This window comes from Coenobita brevimanus, chromosome 110, assembly GCF_032717465.1.
Source record: "Coenobita brevimanus isolate Jiangsu-jjx chromosome 110, ASM3271746v2, whole genome shotgun sequence".
NCBI lineage: Eukaryota > Metazoa > Arthropoda > Malacostraca > Decapoda > Coenobitidae > Coenobita > Coenobita brevimanus.
The window spans coordinates 22,388,856-22,413,973 of record NC_137063.1 but is presented as its reverse complement, the minus strand read 5'-3'; the positions used below and the strand labels follow the sequence as shown (position 1 = coordinate 22,413,973).

The 25,118-nt window shown below is 41.0% G+C and overlaps 1 protein-coding gene across 1 annotated transcript in view; it reads left to right on the top strand.

Annotated features, from left to right (window-relative positions):
• Nucleotides 1-25,118, top strand: part of LOC145417508 (dnaJ homolog subfamily C member 5-like) — a 67,365-nt gene that overhangs the window by 11,104 nt on the left and 31,143 nt on the right. The window contains exon 2 of the mRNA XM_080286216.1: nt 1,865-2,003. Within this exon, the coding sequence (XP_080142342.1) occupies nt 1,865-2,003 (139 nt within the window). The remainder of the gene's footprint in view (nt 1-1,864; nt 2,004-25,118) is intronic.

Here is a 25,118-nt window from a genome sequence, read left to right as displayed (position 1 = left end):
GCATTCCTCCACCTCTGTGATGGGTGCGTAGCACCCGTCTAGTAACAAACTCTCATCCCTTTTCTGTCCAACTCTCTAATGCAAGAATTAACCGTTACTCCCAGTCCTTCATTTATGCAACAGGTTAACCCTGAAACTGTATCCCTCTGTCCGTATTTCCTACTTCCTATGATTTCCAGTCTTTCAAACGCAGTGTGTCCAGGCATCTCGAAATGAATGGATCTTGAATTTGGCTCTCTTTTGTATTTTTTTTCTTGGAAGGAACGGTTTGTAGGCTCCTGGCCTTTGGTTCCTTCTTTCTTGCATAAAAAAATTAAAACTACCTTCCTTCCTATCAACCTCCCCACCCACCCATGCGCACCGACATCCACAATCCCACCTACCTGTCTACATACCTGCCTAGCCATGTACGTATCTTCCTACCTGCCTACCCATCCACCTACCAACCTACTTACCCATCAACTCACCGACCACCGACCATCACCTACTTGCATACCACTTAACTACTTAGCTTCCCATTGTCACCCACCGATCGATGAACCCACCTGCCTTCCTACCTGCCTGCCTACTTTCCTGCCTACTTGCCTAGTTGTCTGCCTATTTATTTGCCTGCCTACCTAAGTACCTGCTTAACTACCTTTCTTTTTGTTATAATTCCCATGACTGGTACGATAGTTTAAGGTATGACCGATCCACAGATAATATTAGGAGGTGTTAAGAAGTACGAGTAGTAACTCAGGCCTTCATGGCTGGTAGGTCCATCATAATTATGTATTTATAAATTACAGTAACAATATGTTAAATTTCGTTATCTGTTGTGGAAACTAATTATTTGCAGAAGAAACCGGAGATCAGAAAATTATGTCTGTCTATCCGTCCCCATCAGGAACATAGGACCGTGGGGTCAAGATACTTAGTTCGGACAATGAAGGCGAGAATGACCAGTTGCACAATCTTCAGTAGCACTTTGTAAGCAGTAAGCCCTAATCGCTCCTGTCATGTAAAACCATGTGGGCCAATTCAGGTTGGATCGCCATACGTGTAGATCACTATACGTCCATTTATTGATGTGGTTGCTATCCAGCTTTGGAAATAGTTTCCTGGGCTAAGAGAAGCCATTTTGCTTGCTATTCAGTGGAGAGTCACCTGAAGGTAGCACTGCATCAGTAAGTGAGTACCCTCACCTAACACCATAAAAATAGTGGAGAAAAATGTGAACAGTAGATAAAGCAACTGTAGCGGCTCGATGGGTAGCACATTTGGCTTGTGAGGCTTATGTCCCAAGTCTAGAGTACAAACCCAAGTCGTGGCGGAGATTTTACAGTGGATGGTGGTAGTATGTCCATTCATGTGTTTCCATCTGTTTGAACAATCTCGGTTCTACCAATGACACAAAATCCAGTGCACACAAAGACAGTCACAGCAACATTGACTTTCACTTGCATCACTTTCGTCAGACACCACTTCCCCATTCATACGTCGTCTGTATGGGAAAGGGTTAATTCTCTCCCTCCAAATTCTCTCCCTCCAAAGAGAAGATCCGGCTCTGCAGTGGACCTCATCATATGGACTGCTACAGATACAGATTCTTGCATTACTTAACTCCCGCAGTCCGAGAATGTATGCTAATCTTGCTTTCTATCAAAAGACGAATTTTTCATAATGAGACTTTTCGAACTGGAGGGGTTAGAGATAGCTTTCATCGTAAGGGTCACCTTTCAATCGTTGAAAAAGTCGACTGGAGTTAACGAGTAAAATAAAATACGCTATCGATTTGAAGAGATTAACAACATTTCAAAATATTACATGAGGGTCATGGAATCTACAGCAGTGAATAACGAAGTACTTGTTGTGTTTATTGCAGGACGGGTAACGTGTCCTTGTACGAGGTGCTGAACGTGGACCGGAAAGCCACACCAGACCAGATTAAGAAGGCGTACCGCAGGATGGCCCTCAAGTACCACCCAGACAAGAACCCAGACGATCCTACCGCAACAGAGAAGGTCACTGTTCTGTTTATCATCCAACCCTTTATAGTGTCGGGGCCCAGACATTTAGGGCTATACTGACCAACCACTTTTCCGTGATTGATATTATGTGGCAAATACACCTCTGCCACCCCTTGATAAAAAATTCTTACCTGCCATATCCAGTTGGAACAACTTCACCCACAAGACCACCAGACATTCATTTGGTTAATAATACATGGTTACCATCCAACGTAATAAACTGTTTCTTAGGTTACAACCACACTAATATAATTATATGGACTGAATGATTTTCAGGGAATGTTTGTTTTCCGATGTTACACAAAGTTTTGGGACTAATGAACTTTTATGGCCTTATTTCTCATGGGGAAAAATTAAGTGCTAAGGAACCCGACGGTGGAAAACGCTAACTCATATGGGTAATGGAATTCGCGACGATATTACTGGGATTTAGAGTGAGTTGTTTAGTATTCTTCTACAAACTCACTCACACGCCGTGAAAATACTATCTCTGTCGTCAATACACTGCACTGATTGAGAATCCGTTTCCCCAAGAAATACAAGTAGCAAACAGCGCCCAGATGGGGTCATGAAGTTGTATGCATTTTCATCTGTTGACACATCAGGAAAACAAAGGCTGATGGGCCTTAGGGAACGGACTGATAGTCTACGCCTATGATCATCATCATGATCATAATCTTTCTCACAAACCTAATGAGATGGCTTGTGAGAAAGCACATATTTCGTTTTTGTGTTCTTTGTTGGTTTACTTCATAAGTAGGACCGACAGTTGAACATTCATTCCGTAGACTAATAAGCTAAAAATGGGGGCAACCCTTGTCACGTGCATTATCATACACAAACCTGTATTTCATCTGTATATATCGATCCTGTATTAATTCCTTTGCCTCCTCCAACTTCTACACCTCGCTTTCTCTAGACTTAGCAAAGAAAAAACATAAAACAGAAGAACTCTCAAGATAACACCCAGTGAAAAGGACCACTAACCCATCTCCATATCACTGAAACTCTTGAAATTTTGGCTCTGCTTCACACGCAGAAATAACTAGCACATATTTCTTTTTTGTGTTCTTATTTGGTTTACCTCACAAGCAGGACCGACAGGTGAACATTCATTCTGTAGATTGATAGGCTAAAAATGGAGGCAAACCTTGCATTATCATACACAAACCTCTATTTCATCTGTGTATATCGATCCTGTAGCAATTCCTTTGCCTCCCCTAACTTCTACACCTCGCTTTCTTTCATATTCCCTGAAAACATTGGTACATTCTTACTTCTGCACCAAACTCATACAGGATAAAACCAATAGACCTACATTATATCTTCTATTATCCCAAGCAACATTTTTTTTTTCTATAATTATTCTTCGAAAATTAAATGTTTCCATGATATTATTTAACTTAATGTCTTTACACCAGTTGGCAAGACAGCCTTCATTTTTAAAGAAAATGGATAAAATATTAACTAATCACACAATTGTAATAAGAAAAGCCGTGTTTTGGCATTAAACTAACAGAACCCCTCGTTACCTGACCTTTATCTACCTTGTTTTGGCTGTGAGAGAAAATGGTGGCTTCCAAGGAGGACGACGTCATTTCCAGTGTAAACAAACCCCAATGTTTCAAAGGAAATTAAGAGTCTGCCAATAGAGGACAGCTTAATCGCGCACGTCCCCCCCCTCCCCCCGAACTCTCCCTCGTTACCCCCACCAAACCACTGATCTGTTAGGCGGATGGAACGGAGATCAGAAGCTACGCTCACTCTCATGTCTTGCCTTATGTAACGTTTCTTTCATTTATCCTACTATTAGGTGTAATATTACGTGCACAGATCCACCTTCAGTTTCAGGAGAGTAATTATACTGAAGCTTAAGCTGATTCAAGTTGAATGACCCCAATATGTAGAGTCTGGTTTCCAAATTTTAATCCAACGTCTTCTAAATGACATTTTAAAAGCCATGTAACGGCGAGAAGTAACATGATTACTTGCCAGATAACTCCCTCTCTTGTCATCTGGGGAGCCACATATCCACCCATCCACTCATCCACCTACCCACTCAGCCCATCCAACACAAACCACCGATCCCATCCCGGCCACTTACTCTGCCCAGCCACGTGGTCGACCCACCCATCCCACCAGCCCTGGTCATTCACCCTGCTCACTCACTAATGCCATCCACGAAGCACACCTGTCACTGCCACCCAACACATCCACCCACTAGCCTACCCATCCAACCATCCAGCCAACCCATTCAACCACCCAGCCCACCAACCCAACCACCCCTCCAGAGCACCCCGACCTTGCAATCTTCTCAGTCCCCCTGGCGACCTACCATGCCCACTTACTCTGGCGACTCACTCTGCTCACACATTCCGACGATCCATCTTGTCCATCGACCCCTACCACCTACCCTTCCCAATCCACGAATGCCGCCCACCCCGCTTACCCAACAATGCCATCCATCACATCCACTCACTCATTCCTCCCACCGTACCCAAACAAACTCTCCCTGAATATTCACCTACCCTGCCCAGCCACTCTACCTGGGAACCCATCCATCCTATCCACTCACTTTTCACTCCTCCCACCGTCCCATCCGCCCATCCACATGCCCAACCACCCTTCTTACCCTACTACATTCATCCCCCTCCCTTTCAACCCACCCATTCGAATCCGGGTCACCCACCAAACTCATCCCATCCAAACCTAACTTAACGATCCCACTCCGACCACCCACCTATCCAGCCACTTACCCACCCAGCCTTCCCAACTCGAATTCTTCCCGCTCCTTCTGGCACCTTGCCAAAAATCTTTCTAACAACTTTACCTCATCATCCTTCCCTCCTCTTTTCTACTCTGATGGTTCTGTAGCTATTTCTTCTACGGATAAAGCAGATCTCTTCGCACAGACTTTCTCCTCCAATTCCACCTTAGACGATTCCGGTGCTGTTCCTCCATCACTTCCCCCCTCTGACTTCCCCATGGCTGACATTAAAATTTCTTCAGTTGATGTATTTTCTGCCATCACTGGCCTCAGTACTAACAAGGCATATGGGCCTGATGGGGTCCCTCCTGTTGTTCTCAAGAACTGTGCTTCTGTGCTTACACCCTGCCAAGGCAAACTCTTTCGCCTTTGTCTGTCAACTTGTACCTTTCCTTCTTGCTGGAAGTTTGCTCTCATTCAGCCAGTCCCAAAGAAGGGTGACCACTCCCAACCCTCCAACTATCGTCCAATTGCTTTAACGTCCTGTATTTCAAAAGTTTTCGAGTCAATTCTCAATAGAAAAATTTTAAGGCATCTTTCCTATCACAACCTTCTTTCCGATCGTCAGTACAGGTTCCGTCAGGGACGCTCCACTGGCGATCTTCTCACCTACCTTTCAGACTCCTGGTCATCCTCCTTTCGGGACTTTGGCGAAAGCTTTGCCATTGGACTTGACATCTCAAAGGCTTTCGATCGAGTTTGGCATAAATCTTTAATTTCCAAACTGCCCTCCTACGCTTCCTATCTTTCTATCTGTGCCTTCATCGCTAGCTTCCTTTCTGGTCGTTCTATAGCCGCTGTTGTAGACGGCCATCGTTCTTCTCCTAGATCTATCAACAGTGGTGTTCCTCAGGGCTCTGTCCTATCACCAACTCTCTTCCTTTTATTCATCAATGATCTTCTAAGCTGTACATCTAACCCTATCCACTCATACGCTGATGACTCCACCCTTCACCTTTCCATTCGGTTCCCGCAACGCCCATCTCAACAGTTACTTCAACAGTCAAGGGATGAGGCTATGGCACACCTAATGTCTGACTTGGCTCGTATCTCTGACTGGGGTAAAAATAATATGGTTGTTTTTAATGCATCTAAGACTCAGTTCTTATACCTATCAACCCGACAAAATCTTCCACAGGTATACCCGGTAATGTTTAATAATATTCAGCTTAATCCTGCATCATCCTTGAACATGCTTGGGGTTTCATTTACTCGGGACTTATCTTGGAAAGATCATATTACATCTCTTGTAAAATCTGCTTCCAAGAGATTGGGTGTGCTAAGCCGACTCCGCTCTTTCTTTACCCCTGCACAATTGTTGACTCTATACAGGGGTTTTATCCGCCCCTGTGTGGAGTACAACTCTCATGTGTGGGGAGGCTCCCCATATACAGCTCTTCTCGATAGGGTGAAGTCAAAGGCTTTTCGTCTCATTAACTCTCCTCCTCTTACTGACTCCCTTCAACCTCTGTCTCTTTGCTGCACTGTTGCATCTTTATCTCTTTTCTATCGCTACTTTAATGGTCACTGCTCCTCTGAACTGTCTGCTTGCATTCCTCCACCTCTACGACGGGCGAGTAGCACCCGTCTGGCAGCAAACTCTCATCCCTTTTCTGTCCAGCTCTCTAATGCAAGAGTTAACCGTTACTCCCAGTCTTTCATTTATGCAACAGGTCAGCTCTGGAACTGTCTCCCTCTGTCTGTATTTCCTGCTGCCTATGATCTCCAGTCTTTCAAACGCAGTGTGTCCAGGCATCTCAAAATGATCGGATCTTGAATTTGGCTCTCTATTGTATTTTGTTTTTCTCTTGGGGGGAACTGTTACTGCGGGCTCATGACCTCTGGTTCCTTCTTCCTCGCATAAAAAAAAAAAAATCACTCACCAACCAGTCTACCCAGACAACCCACTCCCAACCACTCCAGACACTTCTCGCAACCCACTCACTCCATCCTTATCAACCATCCTGCCCATCCACTCTGGCAATGCACCAATCACCACACCCACCACTCCAACCTCATCCACCTAACCCACCCACCAAACTGACTCCAACACACACACACACACACACACACACACACACACACACACACACACACACACACACACACACACACACACACACACACACACACACACACACACACACACACACACACACACACACACACACACACACACACACACCGCTCGCTGGCGCAGTGGTAACGTTCTCGCTTGCCAACTGGTGGACGGGAGTTCGCGCCTCGCTCAGATTGCGAAAAGTTTCACTGATGAAGTGGGTGGTTACTGTCCCCCTTGAGCAAGAGGATGGGTGTGTGTGTGTGTGTGTGTGTGTGTGTGTGTGTGTGAAGGTCACAGCCTTGCCCTTAGATCGGACTATATGAGCTCTCAGCTCCCTTCCGGGAGGGTAAAAAGCTAACGATCACGACCATCAAGTGATAATGACCGACCCGGTGAATTACACACACACACAGCATAAGACACAATAAAACTCAGAGAGGCCCCATGTGCCTTTAAACGTGCATCACAAAATATATACAGATTTGATTGTTTAATATTGGTTATCCGCCTGGGAACGCCCATCTTTGTCGAGTTTTCATATTCCTCCTTGACCTGTTTCCACTCTTCTTCACACCCCTCATCCAGGTTAATACCCCAGTCCAAATTCTCACGCCATGCTTCTTGAGCCAAACATTTGTCCCTATTATTTACAGGACTCAGCAAACCTACTAGATCAAGGACCTTTTAGTGAGGGTAACTTCGAGAAACTTTACAGGTTTCAATCTCAGCTCAGCAGAATGAATATTCCAAATAAGCCCCAACTCATTCTGAGAACTGGGGATATCATATTCTGGATAGTCCTTACTTGTTATATCATTCAAAACTGGTGTATTGGAACTTCAGCTGCGTAGAGGTAAATTTACCTTTCTACACTGTTTCATCATAAGCTTTTAATGCTTTTGTTTCAGTTTTTGTTACACTGAGTACTGACCATGTAAAATGGCTGTCCTATTTAGAGGCATTCAGCATTCTGAAAATAGTATTTTAATGTTACGTAACAGGAAAGGACTAGCGCAACAACCAAAATGTACTGATCTGAAACGATAAGTTTTCAAAGGACTCTCCTGGTCTGATGAATTTTTAGGTCAGAGGAATTTAGTAAATTTCTGTCCTCTTCTCTTAATCCTATTCTGAGACAACCTTACTTATATCTGCTGTGTTAGCATATGGGTTTTCTCTGAATTTCAGTAAAATATTCCAGTTTATTTGTGAGTGTTGGTCAAACATATATAAACAGTCATTAAGGCTAGCTTTACCCTTGGATGCTTTGATAGCACAATTAAAAACTATCCTTACAGGAGTTTTTACTGAATATTTACTAACTGTGTGGTGACGCGAACAGTGTCCATTCTTATTAATCTGATTCTTCACGTCTGTAAATGTATTTTTCAACTGACCTTTTATGATGTCATAAACTGTCAAGTGGTCAGATTTTTCTCTCAACCTTCTTAAGAGGGAATTTAAATGAGCCTTACCTGCATGATAATCTGTTGGTAACTCAAGGCTACTTAACTTCCAAGGTAAACCAACCCAATGTTGTCTATCGTTACACTTAACAAGTCCAGAGATTTAGTATACAAATCCATGGTAATCTGACTGAGTGGCGGTGGTTCTTCATGATGTATTCCAATACTATTGAAGTCCCACAGTTTAAGAACTGGTTCAGTGTTCTCATTTATTAAATCACCTATTTGGGTTGATTCCAACTCGGCTTCTACTATGGCTACAAATAAGGACTGAATAGGTATGACAAATACTGAGTCTACCAAATTAGCCTACTTTTTGTCTTGTTTAGGAAATGGTAATGAATCCAAAATTACATTATCCCATGGGCTTCTGAACATCTGAACATTTCCGTTTTTGAAGGTTCTATGAAGGACTCTTCCAAAGATGTCTGATCCGTTTTCCAGTTTTATGGAACCCACTGCATCAGAATGAATTTTCTGGTTAGTCACCCTTACTCTTAGGCTCTCCAAGTGGTCTGAAGTTTCCTCCAGTCCTTTGATATAGATCTTTGTCCATCTTCTCCAGTACAGCTGCTGCTATATGGCACACCACCTACCTGATTTGGTCAATAGTTTAACCGAATCAAAGGACTGGAATTCCTTATTGGTAAAAAAAAAAAAAAAAAAAAAAAAAAAAAAAAAGAGTGTAATGGCTTACCTTTGCGTACTGAGGTAACTTTAGTTCCTTCACAACCTCCACATGTGTTAAGGATTTTTGTGCACCAGTATCAAAAAGAGTAGATGCACATACAGTTAGTTATCATTGATTACCTGTACTTCTGTAGCTGGAACTGCAGATGGCAGTATTGCTTAGCTGTGTTTGAAACTGTTATATTGGCACTTGCAGTTTTGTTAACTCCATCATCATTTGCCTTTAGACAGAGTACATTGGTGTTTATCAATGTTGCACTTGAAGGAAATATTCATTCTAGGTTTAAAATCTGTGGATCTGTGTCTTGGGCTTAAACAAATCATTCAGTGTCCCATAACCTTTAATTTTCTCAGTCTTGAGACTAAATCAGGACGTTTCTTGGCCAATATAGTGGAATGTTGTTCACCACAAATGACATATTTCTTATTAGGTTTTACTAGGCTTTTATTCCTTTACTTTCAGGCTTTCATACGATTTTTCATTCTTAGTTCTAGTAAAATTCTCGTCCGTTTTTATAGAACTGATGAAAGTACCAAATTTTTCCTTCACTGTCCCAACAGAACTAATGGCTGGTTAATCTTTTCCTTCACTTTAACTTTCAGGTTACTTTCAGCAATCTTAGTTGTGTCTTGTAAATACAGGTATTTGCAAAGTTGCATTTGACCATCCTCAGTCTCGTTACAGGTTTAGTGAGCTTTTGGTTTCTATTATGGAATACATCTTTGGTTTTAGGGACTAGCTATAGAACCAGTCAGATGGATCAACATTCCAATAAGTACCTAAGGTCTTTAAATTACATTGAACACAATCCGAAAGTTTTGCTGCCAAATCATATGTGGGAATGGGTAACTCAAATTGTTAGTTCATCTAATGACCTACTCTTTATCCCCGTAATTATCCCTGTGGATAGAGCCACTTCATACTTTTCATCTTCAACAGACAATTTCCTTATCAATTTATAGGGCGTGCCTTTGACTTGCCCTAACAGATACGAGAATTTATTAACATTTGAGACGTCTTCTATCATGGAAATGATATTTAAATTTATCCCAGAATATACTCCAGTTTAGCTTACCATTAAATTCTGGAAGTAAAATCTTTGAGGGTGTGGTTTTACAGCGTACACTGACTGTTTCTTTATTCAGTGTAGCCGTTTGATCTTAAAATGATTACACATTTACAAAATAACTTTATAAAACTTCTCGTAATGTTTTATTTTATACATTTTCCTCATCATCTTAAGATCAACTGCCTCCAGCTTGCCATAGGCCTCATCATATCTAGTCCCTCTCTTTTAAAGAATTCAGGAGACAAATTTTTCCTTTAACAGCAAGGTCTCTTTTGCTGCTTCATCAGTCATTGGTGGCTCTCGTCAGTCGTCACCCACCCTTGCCTTTGACATGCTGACTAGTAACTGAATGGATATTACACTGCATGTTTCACTTACTAAATTGATTAGATCTTGATGACAATAGAGACAATGGGGCCCACTTTTCCTTCGGGGTTTAAAAATCGCTGGGAGATTGTTTATTATATCCACATGACAACGAAAATTTTCACATACGAAATAGTTGCTCTGGATACCTGCATTGTCTCGATCATGGAAAGCATATTTATGATAAATATGTAAAGCAAATTCTAATCTTGTTGATCCGTAATCTGAATGAATAATCGAGACGAATATTTATACATGATTCGTGATCAGAGGCAAGCTTTTCTCCGCATACTTAAACTGACGACTGCTCGCCGCCACAATGAAGCACGAATACGGTTACATCTCATATTGTCCCACAGAGTAATTATTGCCCTTTAACTCCGTTTTGCAGTCAGCCATGGCACACATCACAGAAAATCCTCACTCAGGGATGTAAAGATTTTGAGAGGCTGACAATGACAGGCCAACTTACCTATCTTGACCACCCCAGGTGGTTCACTCAGATTTCGTGGCCAATGAATATAGAAATGACTTGCTCTTTGACTCAGTTGTTACTTATGAAGTCAGACTTTGGATGACGACGGGCAGACGCTGGAATGGCTTTCCTTCTGGGGAAGAGTGGACAGTATAACAGAGCAATCTGCCGCCTCAGGATATTTACACTTTGATGACTTCCTCAACAATAATGCTGACAAAATGGCGGCCGTGGATCCTTTCAAGCCCATTTGCAGTTGCCACTTTTTACTTTAATAATTTACGTGAATTAAAACCACGACTTATTACGTCATGAAATTAACAATATAAACGTAACTTTGTGAACTTACATTAGTTTTATTAAAAAAAAAAAAAAAAAACTACAGCCACGCTGAATAATTTTTCCGTTTCTCACTGGAAAGTTCCTCGCTAGCAAACGCTTGTTCGTGTATTTTAACGCATGGACTAACTTCCATACATTACAGTTATTTTTATCCCTCTTTATATAAATCATATGCTCTAATTACAATGTACCTGTCTATGACGTCTGTGGCAGTAGCATTTTATAATTGTATTAATTACGAACCATTAATCAACGAAAGGAGTACCAGTTCCTGGGTTTCAAAGCAACTTAGAATCATCAGTCCATCGTACTTTTAACCATGACAATTATACTGTATCTGCGAGGTATGCATTTACCGCTCTCATGCAGGACACTTTCACTGGGGGAAAATATTTCCAGAAAACCAGACAACAAAAACCTCATCGCAGATCCTGTTAGAAAATGACTGCCACCAGGAAATGGACCCTGCAAGAGTGGCAAAATGTCCGCCATAACCTCTCTGGCCCAAGAACAGGAAATGAGATATGGTGGAAACTTGAGGAAAACAAGAAATGGGTCACAAGGCAAGAAAATATCTAGCTACCAAACAAGCTAGAGAGGACGGTAGTTTCGACCAGTCTTCAAAAAACTGAACTGCTGTGTAGAGGGCTCAGCAGTAAGATCAATGTCCCTGACCCCAACAGGTCACCCCCCTCACCTCCCACAAGTGTGCCAAGAACAAGCGTCCAACATTCATGTTCAGTGAGAGAATGTGAAAGGTTTTTCCGCAAGATCAGCATCAAAAAGGCAACAAAACCAGATGATGTGAGCCTTCATATCCTACTTAAGTGTAATGTTGACCTTACAGATCTGAAGACATCCCACTCCAAGACTTGTGCAGAGAAAAATACTTGGCTTTTGCTTTAAATAGGATGGAAAGTAGTCAGAGTCCACAAGAAAGTCTCCAACTCCAAAGACTACCAACCCATCTCCGTACTCTGTTCTCAGTTAGGTCACTGAAAAAGTGATTGCTATGAAATGCCTCAGCATACCGAGCCGCACAACCTATTACCAAGAAGACAGTTCGGTTTCAGGCCCTCTTGTTCACCTTCTCGTCTCCTTAACAAGGACGGCCAGGAGTCCTTAGATGGCGGTCTCTATATGCTGGTGTCCGCCCTTGGCTCTGCAGGGGCCTGTGATTAAGTATGGCATAGTGAACTTCTGTCGAAGCTGCATTCCAGGGGCATTTACTGCAGCACATTGAAGACTACCACACGAGAAGGACTCTCGGAGTGGTGTTTTCTGGTCTGACTTCAAATCAATGTCAAACTATAGTATTTGTGCCTCGGATCAGTTCTTGGATCAGCTCACTGGAACGTCTTCATTGACGACTTACTTCAACGATATCCTGTAATATTACCCATTGCTAAATTTTTTGTTTATGCCAACAGAAAGGAACCAAAGGCTAGAAGCCTGTAAAAACGTTCTTTCCAAGAAAAACTACACAAAAGACACCCATATTCAAGATCCGTTCATTTGAGATCCATGTGCACCGTGTGTAAAAGACTGGAGGCCATAGGCAGAGGGAAATACATACTAAGGAAGACAGTTCCAGAGCTGATCTGTTGTATACATGAATGGCATATTGATTTATTCTTGCATTAGACATCTGGACAGAAACGAGTGCTGCCAGATGGGTGTTACATACCTGTCATAGCGGGGGAAGGATGCAGACCGTTCAAAAAACAGTAACCACTGAAGTTGTGACAGAAAAAAGATTATGATGTAACAGTGCAGAGAACAGAAAAAGAGGCTGAAGGGTGTCACTAAGACGAGGGGAGTTGATGAAACGAAAAGCCTTTGACTGCACCCTGTTTAGAAGAGCTGTGTATGGGAGGAGCCCACACACGTGAGAGTGGTACTCCACAAAGCGGAAATAAGATCCCTTTATAAAGCCAAGAACTGAGCGTGGGTAAAGGGGGCATGGAGTTGGCTTACCATACCCAGTTTCTTGGGAATGGATTTTGCATGGGAGAAAATGTGATCTTTTTACAATAGGTTCCGAGAACAATAAACTGAAAGGAAAGGCTAAACTGTATATTGTTGATTATTAAAAGCTACTCCTGCAGATTTTGGTGGGTTGAAAGATGTACTTGAGTTTTAGATGCACAAAAAATAAAACATGGTGTCATTTACCACAGTCAGATATATGAGCCAAATAAAAAATCATGTGTGTCATAAGCTCATCCTGTAAATGCTGTCGTTATGTTGTGAAAAACCGGTGGAGATACGAAAGATAGTCATCAGCATATGTGTGGATAAGGTTAGATGTGCAGCTAAATAGGTCATTGATGAAAAGAAGAGAGTTGGTGTCAGGACAGAACAATTCGGAACACCAATACTGATTACTCTGGAAGAACAGTAACCATCTACAAAAGCCAGTATAGAACGACCAGAAAGGAAGCTATAGATGAACGCACACATAGAAGGATAAAAACCGTAGGAGGACAGTCTGGAATTAAAAATTTGTCAGATTCTGTCGAAAGCATTTGAGATGTCAAGTACAATGACAAAACTTTTGCCAAAGTCCCCCATAGAGGATGACTAGGAGTGTGAAAAGTTGAAAAGATTGACAGTGGATAGCCCCTGATCAAACCGATACTGGCAGTCGGAAAGAGGGTTGTGATAGGATAGGCGCTTCAAGAATTTTACCAAAAAGAACATATTTGGAAACTTTATAAGTACAAGATATTAAAGCATCTGAGCGAAGGTTACAGAGCTGGGAATGGTCACCCTTTGGGACAGGCTGAATGAAAACAGACTACCAGCAAGAAGGAAAGGTATAAGTTGACAGGCAGTGGGTTAAAGAGTGCGCCTATCGACAGGGTATCAGCACTGTGCTAATGAGAAATGACAACCACTTACAAATGAAAAGTGACCAGTTCATTTAAATTTAAGGAATTATGAATATTTGAAATATTTGAGAAACTATTATTAGTTATACATTTCAAAGCAATAATAAATGGACCTAATAAAGATGGGCGTCCACACAATGACTTGAAGAAGGGTATAAGATATATGTGGTGTGTTGACCCTTCAGTTTATGAGACATCCAAATTCTTGGCTTCTGAGAATTTTCTATTGTATTTTCTGGGAAGGAGAGTAGAGTAATGCAGGAGGTCAACGAAACACCTGACTGTAGATGATGGTCCTTTATTTATGTTCTGCGTCTCATACTTGCTAGATGACAACAGGGAGGTTGGACTTGTTCCAGGTCTGGGCAAGACTTGAAAACTGCTTAAAAACCTGACAATGGCCATGCTAGACCCAGTGTCAGAAGTAAAATACTCTGCCAAAACTTGGTTGAAATCCACTGCCAGACTTATATCAAGACTTGCACCAAGACTCACTCCTAGACTTGCACCTCTGAAAGTGTTAGAACTTCCAGGTGGTTTCAAACAAAGTAATAAAAGTATTATACTTTAATGTGAAAAGATAAAACTTTTCGTAGGAATATTTCAAGGAATGAGATACTGCAGCTACCCTTTGACCACCCTAACCCCTAGGTGTTAGGGTGATACTTCACAGGACAAGAATTCGTCACCTTATTTCATAATTACAGTTTTTAGTATCAGGGTGTTGTATGTGACTGGCTGGCCTTATCTCGCGGCGTCAAACTGCTGACAACAGCTGTTTCTGCCTCTCCTCAAATACAGCTGCTCTGTACTCTTCTCATATCTCACTATTTCCCGGGCAGATATTACTTTCAAAAGATTACTAACATAGGTATAATACAATCAAAATACCTTTTAGGGGATTAAAAGTCGGTACACTAACTCGTAATAGGGCTAGAAGGAAAGCTCCAGGGAGAAGGCCGTGATCCTGCTCCTGAGAAATCAAAACACAGAAAGAGACCAGGCATCTCCTTGTCTCCCCTCACATCAAGCGATCACCCTCCCCTAAGGGACCCTAATGATAAAATTTTTAAAACATGTAATAGGCGTCCACACTCAAAGTGTGGAACGTGTTCGAGTGAGCGAGCGAGCAAGTCAGGCAGTGGTGAATATTGTCTCATGTAGCTCATCATCTTCCGCTGTATTTCTGACCTGAAAATAATAAAAAAAAACTTACTACATTACACCAAAAATATTCCCTCACATTTGCTAAAACCAATACTCCTCTTGTATTAATTTTAAGTCTAGGGCTTAGGACCTAGCAGGTTAATAATTACTTTGCTTTTTGCTCACTCACCAAAATTACTTTCACCAGATCTTTCGATGTGCTCCGATTCGAATCAGAAATAAGAAATTCAGAGTTTCTTTCATCGATTGGTTTGATTCGGATGCAGTCAAAAATATCCCACAAAAGCCAACCAGAAGGTACTATTTGTTTTGAAAAGGCAAAACCTGGTTGCTCTCAGCAAGTCGAAAAATACTGCTGTGCTACCCATGCAACCTTAGACAATTACTTCTTGCGCATCCGGCTGCTACACTAATCTGCCTTATAAAATATCGTTTCCTCAATTTACAGAAAAACTATTGGGAATTATGGATTATCTATGACATGAAAATAATAGAGGATTTTTATGTGATTTCCAAATTGGTGTCTACATTTCTTGTAATTTCAAAATTGGCAGAGATGTCCAAAAAAGTTTGCTACCGTACCACAGTTTTCCTCCCGACTCTTGCCCCTATTTCTTGCTGATGTGATAAATCTTTTGCTCCGGTACATATGTCGGGGGTCCAAACTGTGACTAAATTTGGTGTATGATATGTTCTTCTAAAAATGTGGATGAATAACACTAAATATATGGGAACTCAATGATAATATATTTGTTAGTTACTATCACTGTAGGGGGTCTTAACTATTAACTAACAATGAGGAATAGCAACTCACCAGTATATGGAAATGGCGTTTTGATTAGTACTCAATATAAATATTCTAGGGCCTAATAAATATGCTGAGTACAGTAAAAGCTTGATTAACCGGAATGCATGGGGATTCTTCCATTCTCGATATGGAATTTTCAGGATAATCGAATGTTACTCTTAGAAATTTTCTGGGAGGTCAAACAAATGAAACTACCAAACTTGGGACTTTATTTCATAAAGTACATTATTCAGTATTAGATACAGTACAGGTAAGATACAGTACAGGTACAGTCACGATTACTAATCTCTGACCAGAGGTGAGTGGCGGGCAGTGTTATGACCACACACAAGCCACGCATTCGAACACGGCCTCTGCACAACTGGGCGGGGCAAAGAACTGTAACCAAGTGGTCTGAAGCGTACCATTCCTCATACCTTTGATATTACCATATTCTTATGGTTTCTCCTCCATAATATAATAATCTGTGTTTATTGACAGGGGCCGACATTGCTTCAATCAATCTGCAATTTAGCAATTTCCAAGAAGTAAAAAAACATGTGCCACTATATGTGGGTATTGGCATCATATATACCACAATAATTATTTATAAATTAACGGCATTAACTGACACACATTTTGACCAGAGGGGGCATGCAGCTAAGACGTCGCGTAGGAATAGGGCAACCATTCCCACTGGATGGCAACGGCATAGATATAAACAAGACTAGATGCCGCATCACCCATTCTTCAGTACAGCGGCTATGCTTCTTTGCGGCAGCCATCTTGGAGTGGTCAAGTATGTAACAGTGAGGCTTGTTTTAGAGTGAATTCAGACTTCGAAAATGAATATTGTTGTGGTGGAGGTGGTGATGGTGGTTATTAATGTGGTGGTGGTGATGGTGGTTATTAATGTGGTGGTGGTGATGGTGGTTATTGTCGTTGTGGTGGTGATGGTGGTTATTGTAGTGGTAGTGGTGGTTGTTGCTGTGTTGGTGGTGGTCGTGATGGTGGTTTTTGTTGTTGCTGTTGTGGTGGTAGTGAAGGTGATTTTTCTTATTGTTGTGGTGGTGGTGGTTGTTGTGTTAATTGTGGTTGTTGTTGTGTTAGTGGTGGTTGTTGTGGTGGTGGTTGTTGTTGTGATGGTGGTTATAATGGTGGCTGTTGTGGTGGTGATTGTAGTTGTTGTAGTTGTGGTGGTCACTGTTGTGATGGTGGTTATAGTTGTTGCTGCTGTTGTTATTGTGGTGGTGGTGGTTGTGGTGATGGTTGTAGTGGTGGTGGTGGTTGTTGTGGTGATGTTTTTTGTGGTTGCTGTCGTTGTTGCTGTTGATGTTGTGGTGGTGGTGATTGTGGTTGGTTGGGTTGTGTTGGTTGTTGTTGTTGTTGTTGTTATGGTGATGGTGGTTGTGTTGTTGGTTGTTGTTGTGGTCATTGTTGTTGTGGTTGTTGCTGTGGTGGTTATTGTGGTGGTGGTGGTTGTGATGGTGGTTGTTGTTGTGGTGGTGGTTATTATTGTGGTGATTGTTGTTGTGGTTGTTGCTGTGGTGGTTATTGTTGTGGTTGTTGTTGTGATGGTGGTTGTTGTGGTGGTGGGTGTTGTTGAGATGGTGGTTGTTGTGATGGTGGTGGTGGTAGTTTTTGTGGTTGTTGTTGAGATGGTGGTTGTTGTGATGGTGGTGGCGGTAGTTTTTGTGGTTGTTGTTGTGGTGGTGGTTATTGTTGTGGTGGTAGTTATTGTGATGGTGGTTATTGTTGTGGTGGTTATTGTTGTGGTGGTTGTGGTGATGGTGGTGGTGATTGTTGTGGTGGTGGTGGTTGCTGTTGTGATTGTGGTTTTTGTTGTGGTGGTGGTTTTTGTGGTTGTTGTGGTGGTGGTGGTTTTTGTGGTTGTTGTGGTGGTGGTGGTTATTGTTGTGATGGTGGTGGTTGATGTGCTGGTGGTTGTGGTGATGGTGGTGGTTGTTGTTGTGATGGTGGTGGTTGTTTTGTGATGGTGGTGGTTGTTGTTGTGGTGGTGATTGTTGTTATGGTGGTGACTGTGGATGTTGTTGTTGCTGTTGTTGTGGTGGTGGACTGGTGCTGGTGGTAGTAGTTGTTGTTGTGGTGGTCGTAGTGGTGGTGTTTGTTGTGGTGACTGTTATGGTGGTGGCTGTTGTTGTGGTGGTAATGGTTGTGGTTCCCGGTTCATCTGAAACGTGAACTCGGTGGACTGCAGACTTAAATTTCCCTTCTGCAACCCACCATCCTGCTTTCGGAGGATAGAGAAGCAGCTGAGGGACGTTTGCATAACCAGACAGTTGAGCCGCTCATGGTATCGGTGTCACCATAGATATATTCCGACGCTTTGTACACCCAAAAGCAGCACAGTGCTGTTGCATTTCTAGGTAAATAGTGGTCAGCTTTGAACATCGTCAGGAACACAACATCGTCTGCCTCGACCGTTCCAAGATGGCGGCCGCGCAGACGCATCTCAAGTAGTGTCATGCGGCATCTAGGCTTATTCATAACTATGGGCAACGGGGCCTGGTATCACTAGAGAATAATATTCAGTTCAAAGTATTATAGTAAATTTTTGTCAATAAGTATTATAAAGCATTCTTACTTAGAATATGTCGTGTGAATGCCGGCTGCTGTGGCAATCGTGGATATTTCTTTGGTATAACCTACCAACAGCATGGTTAAAGGCTCGCCTCAAGAAATAGGTCAGTGAAATAATAAACAGATTAATAAAACACAGTATGAAATTCAACTATAATCACGCACTCATTATAGACAAAAAATAACAGCTATAACCAAATTTGTCATTTCTTGCCATGCATATATTACTTGAGAAAGTAATATAATATGTGAAACAAAAGCGCTTCAGTGATGCCTATAAAATTGTTAATTGAAGCATTAACTCTTTCTGAAACGATGGTGGACTGTGTCCGACTGTGTAGCCTACGCCTGGCCACGACTTTGGCTAACTCTCTGGTCAGAGATTAGTGATCATGAGTGTACACACAGCAAAAAAACTATCGTTACAGGGGGGTCCGATGTGTTTCATACTGAACAACCTGGCTGTCTCGCTAGGGATAGTAAGCCTGACAGTGGGTGAGTTGCCAAATAGGACGAGGTAGAAATATGCATGGAAGAAGCAATGGATATAGCTTATAATAAATATGCAACAAACACACGCAGGGATACCAATGGAGGAGGCTGTTATCAAAAACCTTCATTCGTAGTGTCATTTTATATCGCGCAGAAGGTGTAACGATAGTTTTTTTGTTGTGTGTACACTCGCGCTCACTAATATCTGCCCAAGGGTGCCCCCTTCCTACCTCAGAATATCCAGGAAAGAGGGAAGGGGGGGACGAAACGAGCTCTACCCGCCACTACCACCAGCTCCCGACCATCCCCCATACCCCTACCCAACCCCCCATCCAACCCGTCATTCTTAACCAGTAGTTACCTCTCAAGCTGATTTCATGCTGAACACTCTTGGTGCCACTACTAATACAAAGAACATTAGGATATGTTAAAAGAATATAGCTATCAACATGTTACAGCAAGAAATTAATGCATTATGACTTTGACAGTAAAACAAAAACGTTAACAACGGCCACCTCAGGCCTCCTGTGTTGGGTGCACTGCTTTGCAAGCACACACACACACACACAGAGGGAGTCAAAGGAGGCAGACGTGCGACATCGCCGCTCGGTACCGAACCAACACGGCCAGTGGCATTATCTAAATTAGTATCTTTATATGAGTCAAGCTCTGTACCAGGTTAGACTAAATAATTTTTCATTATTAAAAGAAAAAAAAAAAAAGAAGTTTAAGCAAGACTTGTTCAAACAGAAAAGAGAACCAAGACGAAAGAATGCACTCAGTCAGCTGAGGTTTGTTTAGACTACAGTAGCACGGGGAATGTAAGTACATACTCTGTACTTTTAGTATTGCAAAATGGATACATACTTTAGTAAAGCAAATTTGGAAAAGAAAATTTATAAAGGTAGAAAGCAAAATGATGATTTCTACCAAGAACTGGTTGAAGTGGAGACCCACAATAGACTGGTTGAACGTGTACACAAACTAGAAATGGCTTTCAAAAATGAAATTGATGAAATAAAGAAGCAGATGCACTTGCAAAAGGAAGAAATATAAAAACTACGAAGGGAGGCCAACAAGAAAGACAAAACCATCAGTGAACTAACAGTGGAATTGAATACCTTTAGGAAGAAAATGAGTGAAATGGCAAGTACAGTAGTCAATCACGAGAGTGTTATGGAAGAGTTAAAAAATGACAGAGACAATTAGGCAAGTAAGCAGTCTGATAGACCAAAGCAGTGATATTGAGGAGAAGATAACACAGGTGAATGAAGCTGTGCAAAGCTACAAAAATGATGTGGAAACCACGTATGCTGAAATGGTGAAAGTAAAGAAAGACTTAGAAACAAGGGTGGAGGAAAAAAGCATTAAACAGGAAGTGAAAAGAATAATCCAAAACAATCCAAAGTTAGTCAGAGATTCAGTAAATATAAACAAATCTATAGTAATCACTGGTATAGAAGAGAAAGAAGTAAAAAACAAGATCACAAGAGACAAAAAGGAGATGGCAAATGTAATGAGCTTACTGAAAGAAGTATCAGATGAAATCTTTAGTAAAGACATAGAGGAACACAAAAGGTTAGGGAAATACGAGAAAAGCAGGACAAGACCTCTAAAGGTGACTTTCCAGAGTGTAAACACTGTGGAAGAGATACTAAAAAATGCAAAGAATCTTATGGAAAAAGAGGAGTTCAAAAATGTATGGATAAAAAGATGCCTAACACAAGAGGAACTGGATTTATTGAAAGAGAAAAGGGAGGAAGCAAAAACAAAAAATGTGGGAAGATCAGAAGAGGAGAAGAAGAATTTTTTTTTTTTACAAAGTAATAGGATTGCAGGTACGAAAGTGGTACACAAACAGGATGGAATAAAAAGGAGGAAGGTAGTAAAACCATGTCATGACAAGTATATAAACAAGATGATAAAGTTGATGTACTCAAATGTGGATCGAATGGTATCTAAATTACTAAAGATGAATGATTATGTCAGAGAAAATGAACCACAAATAATATGCCTAACTGAAACAAAATTAGCACCAAGAATATCCAATGACATACTAAACTTAGAGGAATACAAAATATGGAGTAGAGACAGAAATATAAAAAAAAGGAGGAGGAATTATAATATTAACTAAGAAAAATCTAAAAGTCAATGAAATAAAACTAGATATACCATCACAAGTAGAACTGATTGCAGTAGAGATCAACACATCTGAAGGGAAAGTAATTGTAGCAAATTTGTACATGCCACCCAGATCAAACACATGGGAAAGAGACGAATATGAGGACCTGGCAGATGGTACAATTCAGAGTTTAAGATCATTACTACATAAAATGGAAGAGAAATCGGAAAGAATTATACTAACTGGAGATTTTAATACAAATACAAATTGGAATACTCTAGATATAATAAGCCAAGAAAGCTGTTGGGACTAAAAGCTCCTGGATCTCGTGCAAGAGTTTTTCCTAACGCAACATGTGAGGGAAACCACCAGAAAAAGAGGACTCGATGTACCTTCAGTGCTAGATTTAATATTTACTGGGCAAGAAAATGATATTGACAGTTTAATATATCACCCTCCACTCGGCAAAAGCGATCATGCAGTACTAAATTACAACTTCAGGATAGCATATGACATAGTTAACAGCAATGAAAGTTACAAAAAGAGCCTAAACTATAAAAAGGGAAATTATCAAGACCTAAAGAAGTATTTCTTAGAAGTTGATTGGGAAAATGAGCTTAGAGGACAAGATTTAAATGCTGTATATAAAAAATTCTGTGAATTTAATGAAATAGGAGTCCAGATGTACATCCCACAGCACAAAAAAGCAGATAAGAAAATACAGAAATGATTCAATGCAGAATGTAAAAAATCAAAAGAAAGAAGAGATTTGCTGTGGAATAGATACAGAAGACACAATAGTGAAAGGACGTATAATAATTACAAACAGGCAAGAAACGATTATATAAGATTAAGGAGGGAAGCCTAAAAACAGTTTGAGGAGGATATAATAAATAAAAGTAGTGATCAACCAAAGCTGTTTTGCAGCTATATCAGAAGCAAAACCAAAGTAAAAGATATAATACAATCCATTACGGACGAGGGAATCACTTATACACAAGAGAAAGATATTTGTGAAGCACTAAATAAGAATTTCCAATTAGTTTTTACAGAAGAAAAAAATTTTGAGAGGGACTATGTGGAACATGCATGTCCACACATACTACCAGATATACAAATAGCAGAAAAAGTAATACAGGAGTTAAGTAAATTAGACAGCGGAAATGCAAGTGGTCCTGATGAAATTTCATGTTGGGTACTACGAGAATGTGCAAAGGAGTTAAGTAAACCATTATTTTTAATTTTCAAGAAATCCTTGAGTCAAGGTAAACTACCTGATATTTGGAAAAAAGCAAATATTGTCCCCTTATTCAAGAAAGGAAATAGACAAAATCCACTCAACTACCGACCAGTATCACTGACCAGTGTTGTAAGCAAGGTATTAGAAAAGCTTATAAGAAAAGCTTGGGTAAATCATCTAGAAGAACACAGTATGATAACAGAAAGACAGTTTGGTTTCAGAAAAGGAAAATCATGTGTTACTAATCTGTTGAGCTACTATGACAGAGTAACAAACACAATACAGGAAAGAGAAGGATGGGTGGACGGTATCTATTTAGATTTCAAGAAAGCTTTTGACACAGTACCACACCACAGACTTTTATGGAAACTGTACCATCAAGGAGGAATTCGAGGCAAATTGTTTTGTTGGATGCAAGATTTTCTCATAAAACGAGAAATGAGAACAGTACTAAGAGGAAACTACTCATCATGGAAAGAAGTGGCTAGTGGAGTACCACAGGGTTCAGTACTGGCACCAATCATGTTTTAGTGTATATAAATGATATAAACAGTAACACTGGAAATTAGAGCTATCTGAATATGTTTTGCAGATGATGCAAAAATACAAAGGAGAATTACTAACACTGACTCTTATAAAGAGCTACGTTCAAGGATGATGCAGGATTAAACTGAATATTATGAAACATCTGTGGGGACTCCTGTGAAAGATTTTGTCGGGTTGATAGGTGTAAAAACTGAGTCTTTGATGCATTAAAAACAACAAGATTATTTTTACCCGTCAGAGATACGAGCCAAGTCAGACATTAGGTGTGCCATAGCCTCATCCCTTGTTTGTTGAAGTAACTGCTGAGATGGACGTTGCGGGAACCGAATGGAAAGGTAAAGGGTGGAGTCATCAGCGTATGAGTGGATAGGGTTAGATGTACAGCTTAGAAGGTCATTGATAAATAAGAGGAAGAGAGTTGGTGATTGGACAGAGCCCTGAGGAACACAACTGTTAATAGATCTAGGAGAAGAACGATGGCCGTCTACAACAGCGGCTATAGAACGACCAGAAAGGAAGCTAGAGATGAAGGCACAGATAGAAAGATAGAAACCGTAAGAGGGCAGTTTGGAAATTAAAGATTTATGCAAGACTCGATAGAAAGCCTTTGAGATATGAAGCGCAATGGCAAAGCTTTCGCCAAAGGTCCGAAAGGGACCCCTTTACTTCCATGCTCGCTTCCCTATTCCTTATCGTTGTTTTCAACGAACCAGGAACCTTTCTTCCCTGCTGTACCCTTACAAGCACTTCACCCTCTAAACTTCTATCCTAGGTCATCAAACTACTCACGTACTTAAATGCACTCACATTTTCCATTTCCTCACTATCAAACCTCACAGTGCATTCAGTTACTTCATTTCTCTCGAAGACCACAACTTTACTCTTCCCTACATTCAAATTTAGACTCCGTTTCTTGCATAATCTCCCAAACTCATTCACCAAGCCTTGCAATTCTCTTTCGTTTTCACTTAGCAATACAGCATCATCTCCAAACAACAGAACAGGAAGTTTCCAAACGCTGCTTTCTCTCATTTGGGCCACTCCAGCATTCACTGCTCTACCTTATATCTCTTTTATAACACCATATATACAAATTGAACAACCATGGAGACATGATACATCCCTTTTTCAATCCAACATTTAGACAGAAAATTCACTTAGTTCACCATCCAGTTACTGAAGCCCTAGTACCCTTATAGTCTTCACGGCAATCAACAGCTTCCCATTTACTCCACATATTTTTAATATTTTCCACATTCCTTGGGGGGGAGGCGGTGGCTCAATCGGTAGAGAGGTGGCCTGCAGTCCTGACGGACCCAGGTTCGAATCCCGGCTGGGGCAGGGAACAGTTTAAGGATTTGAATTTCATTAAATCAGGCTTTACTGAACTACCAGAAGACCCGCCGACATGTCGTAAAAATACCCCCGCTAATACCAATACACCAGTCCTGCATGAGACAGCCCTAGCATGTATTCAATATGGACGGTGGGTGTTAGCGCCGAAGTGGTGACATGTAGAGGTGTATGGTATGTAGGAGAACTGCTGGGCCTTGATAGCAGGCTGTGAAGCCTATGCCCTGAGTCGGACACATAAAAAAAAAAAAAAAAAAGTCTACTCTGTCATATGCTATCTCCAAATCCATGAAGGCCGCACACAACTTCTTCTTTTTCTGTAGAAACTTTTCCACTAAACACCTTAGGATGGATATCTGATTTACCCAACCTCTTCCCTTCCTGAAATCTCCCTGTTCTCGCCAACTATATAATTCCACTGTTATTTCCCTAACTCTTGTCAATAAATATCCTACCATATACTTTTCTTATTGCACTAAGAAGACAAATCCCCCTATGATTACGACACACTTCCTTTTCCTCTTTTCCTGTGTACAGGGAAATAATTATACCTGACTTTCAGTCCTCTTGTACTCTAGCTTCCACTGCATCCTGTCGTTTTTCCGAACGTGCTTTGTGAGGTAGTCTGTAACAAAGTACAATATAACATTTACTACAATACGAGTTCAA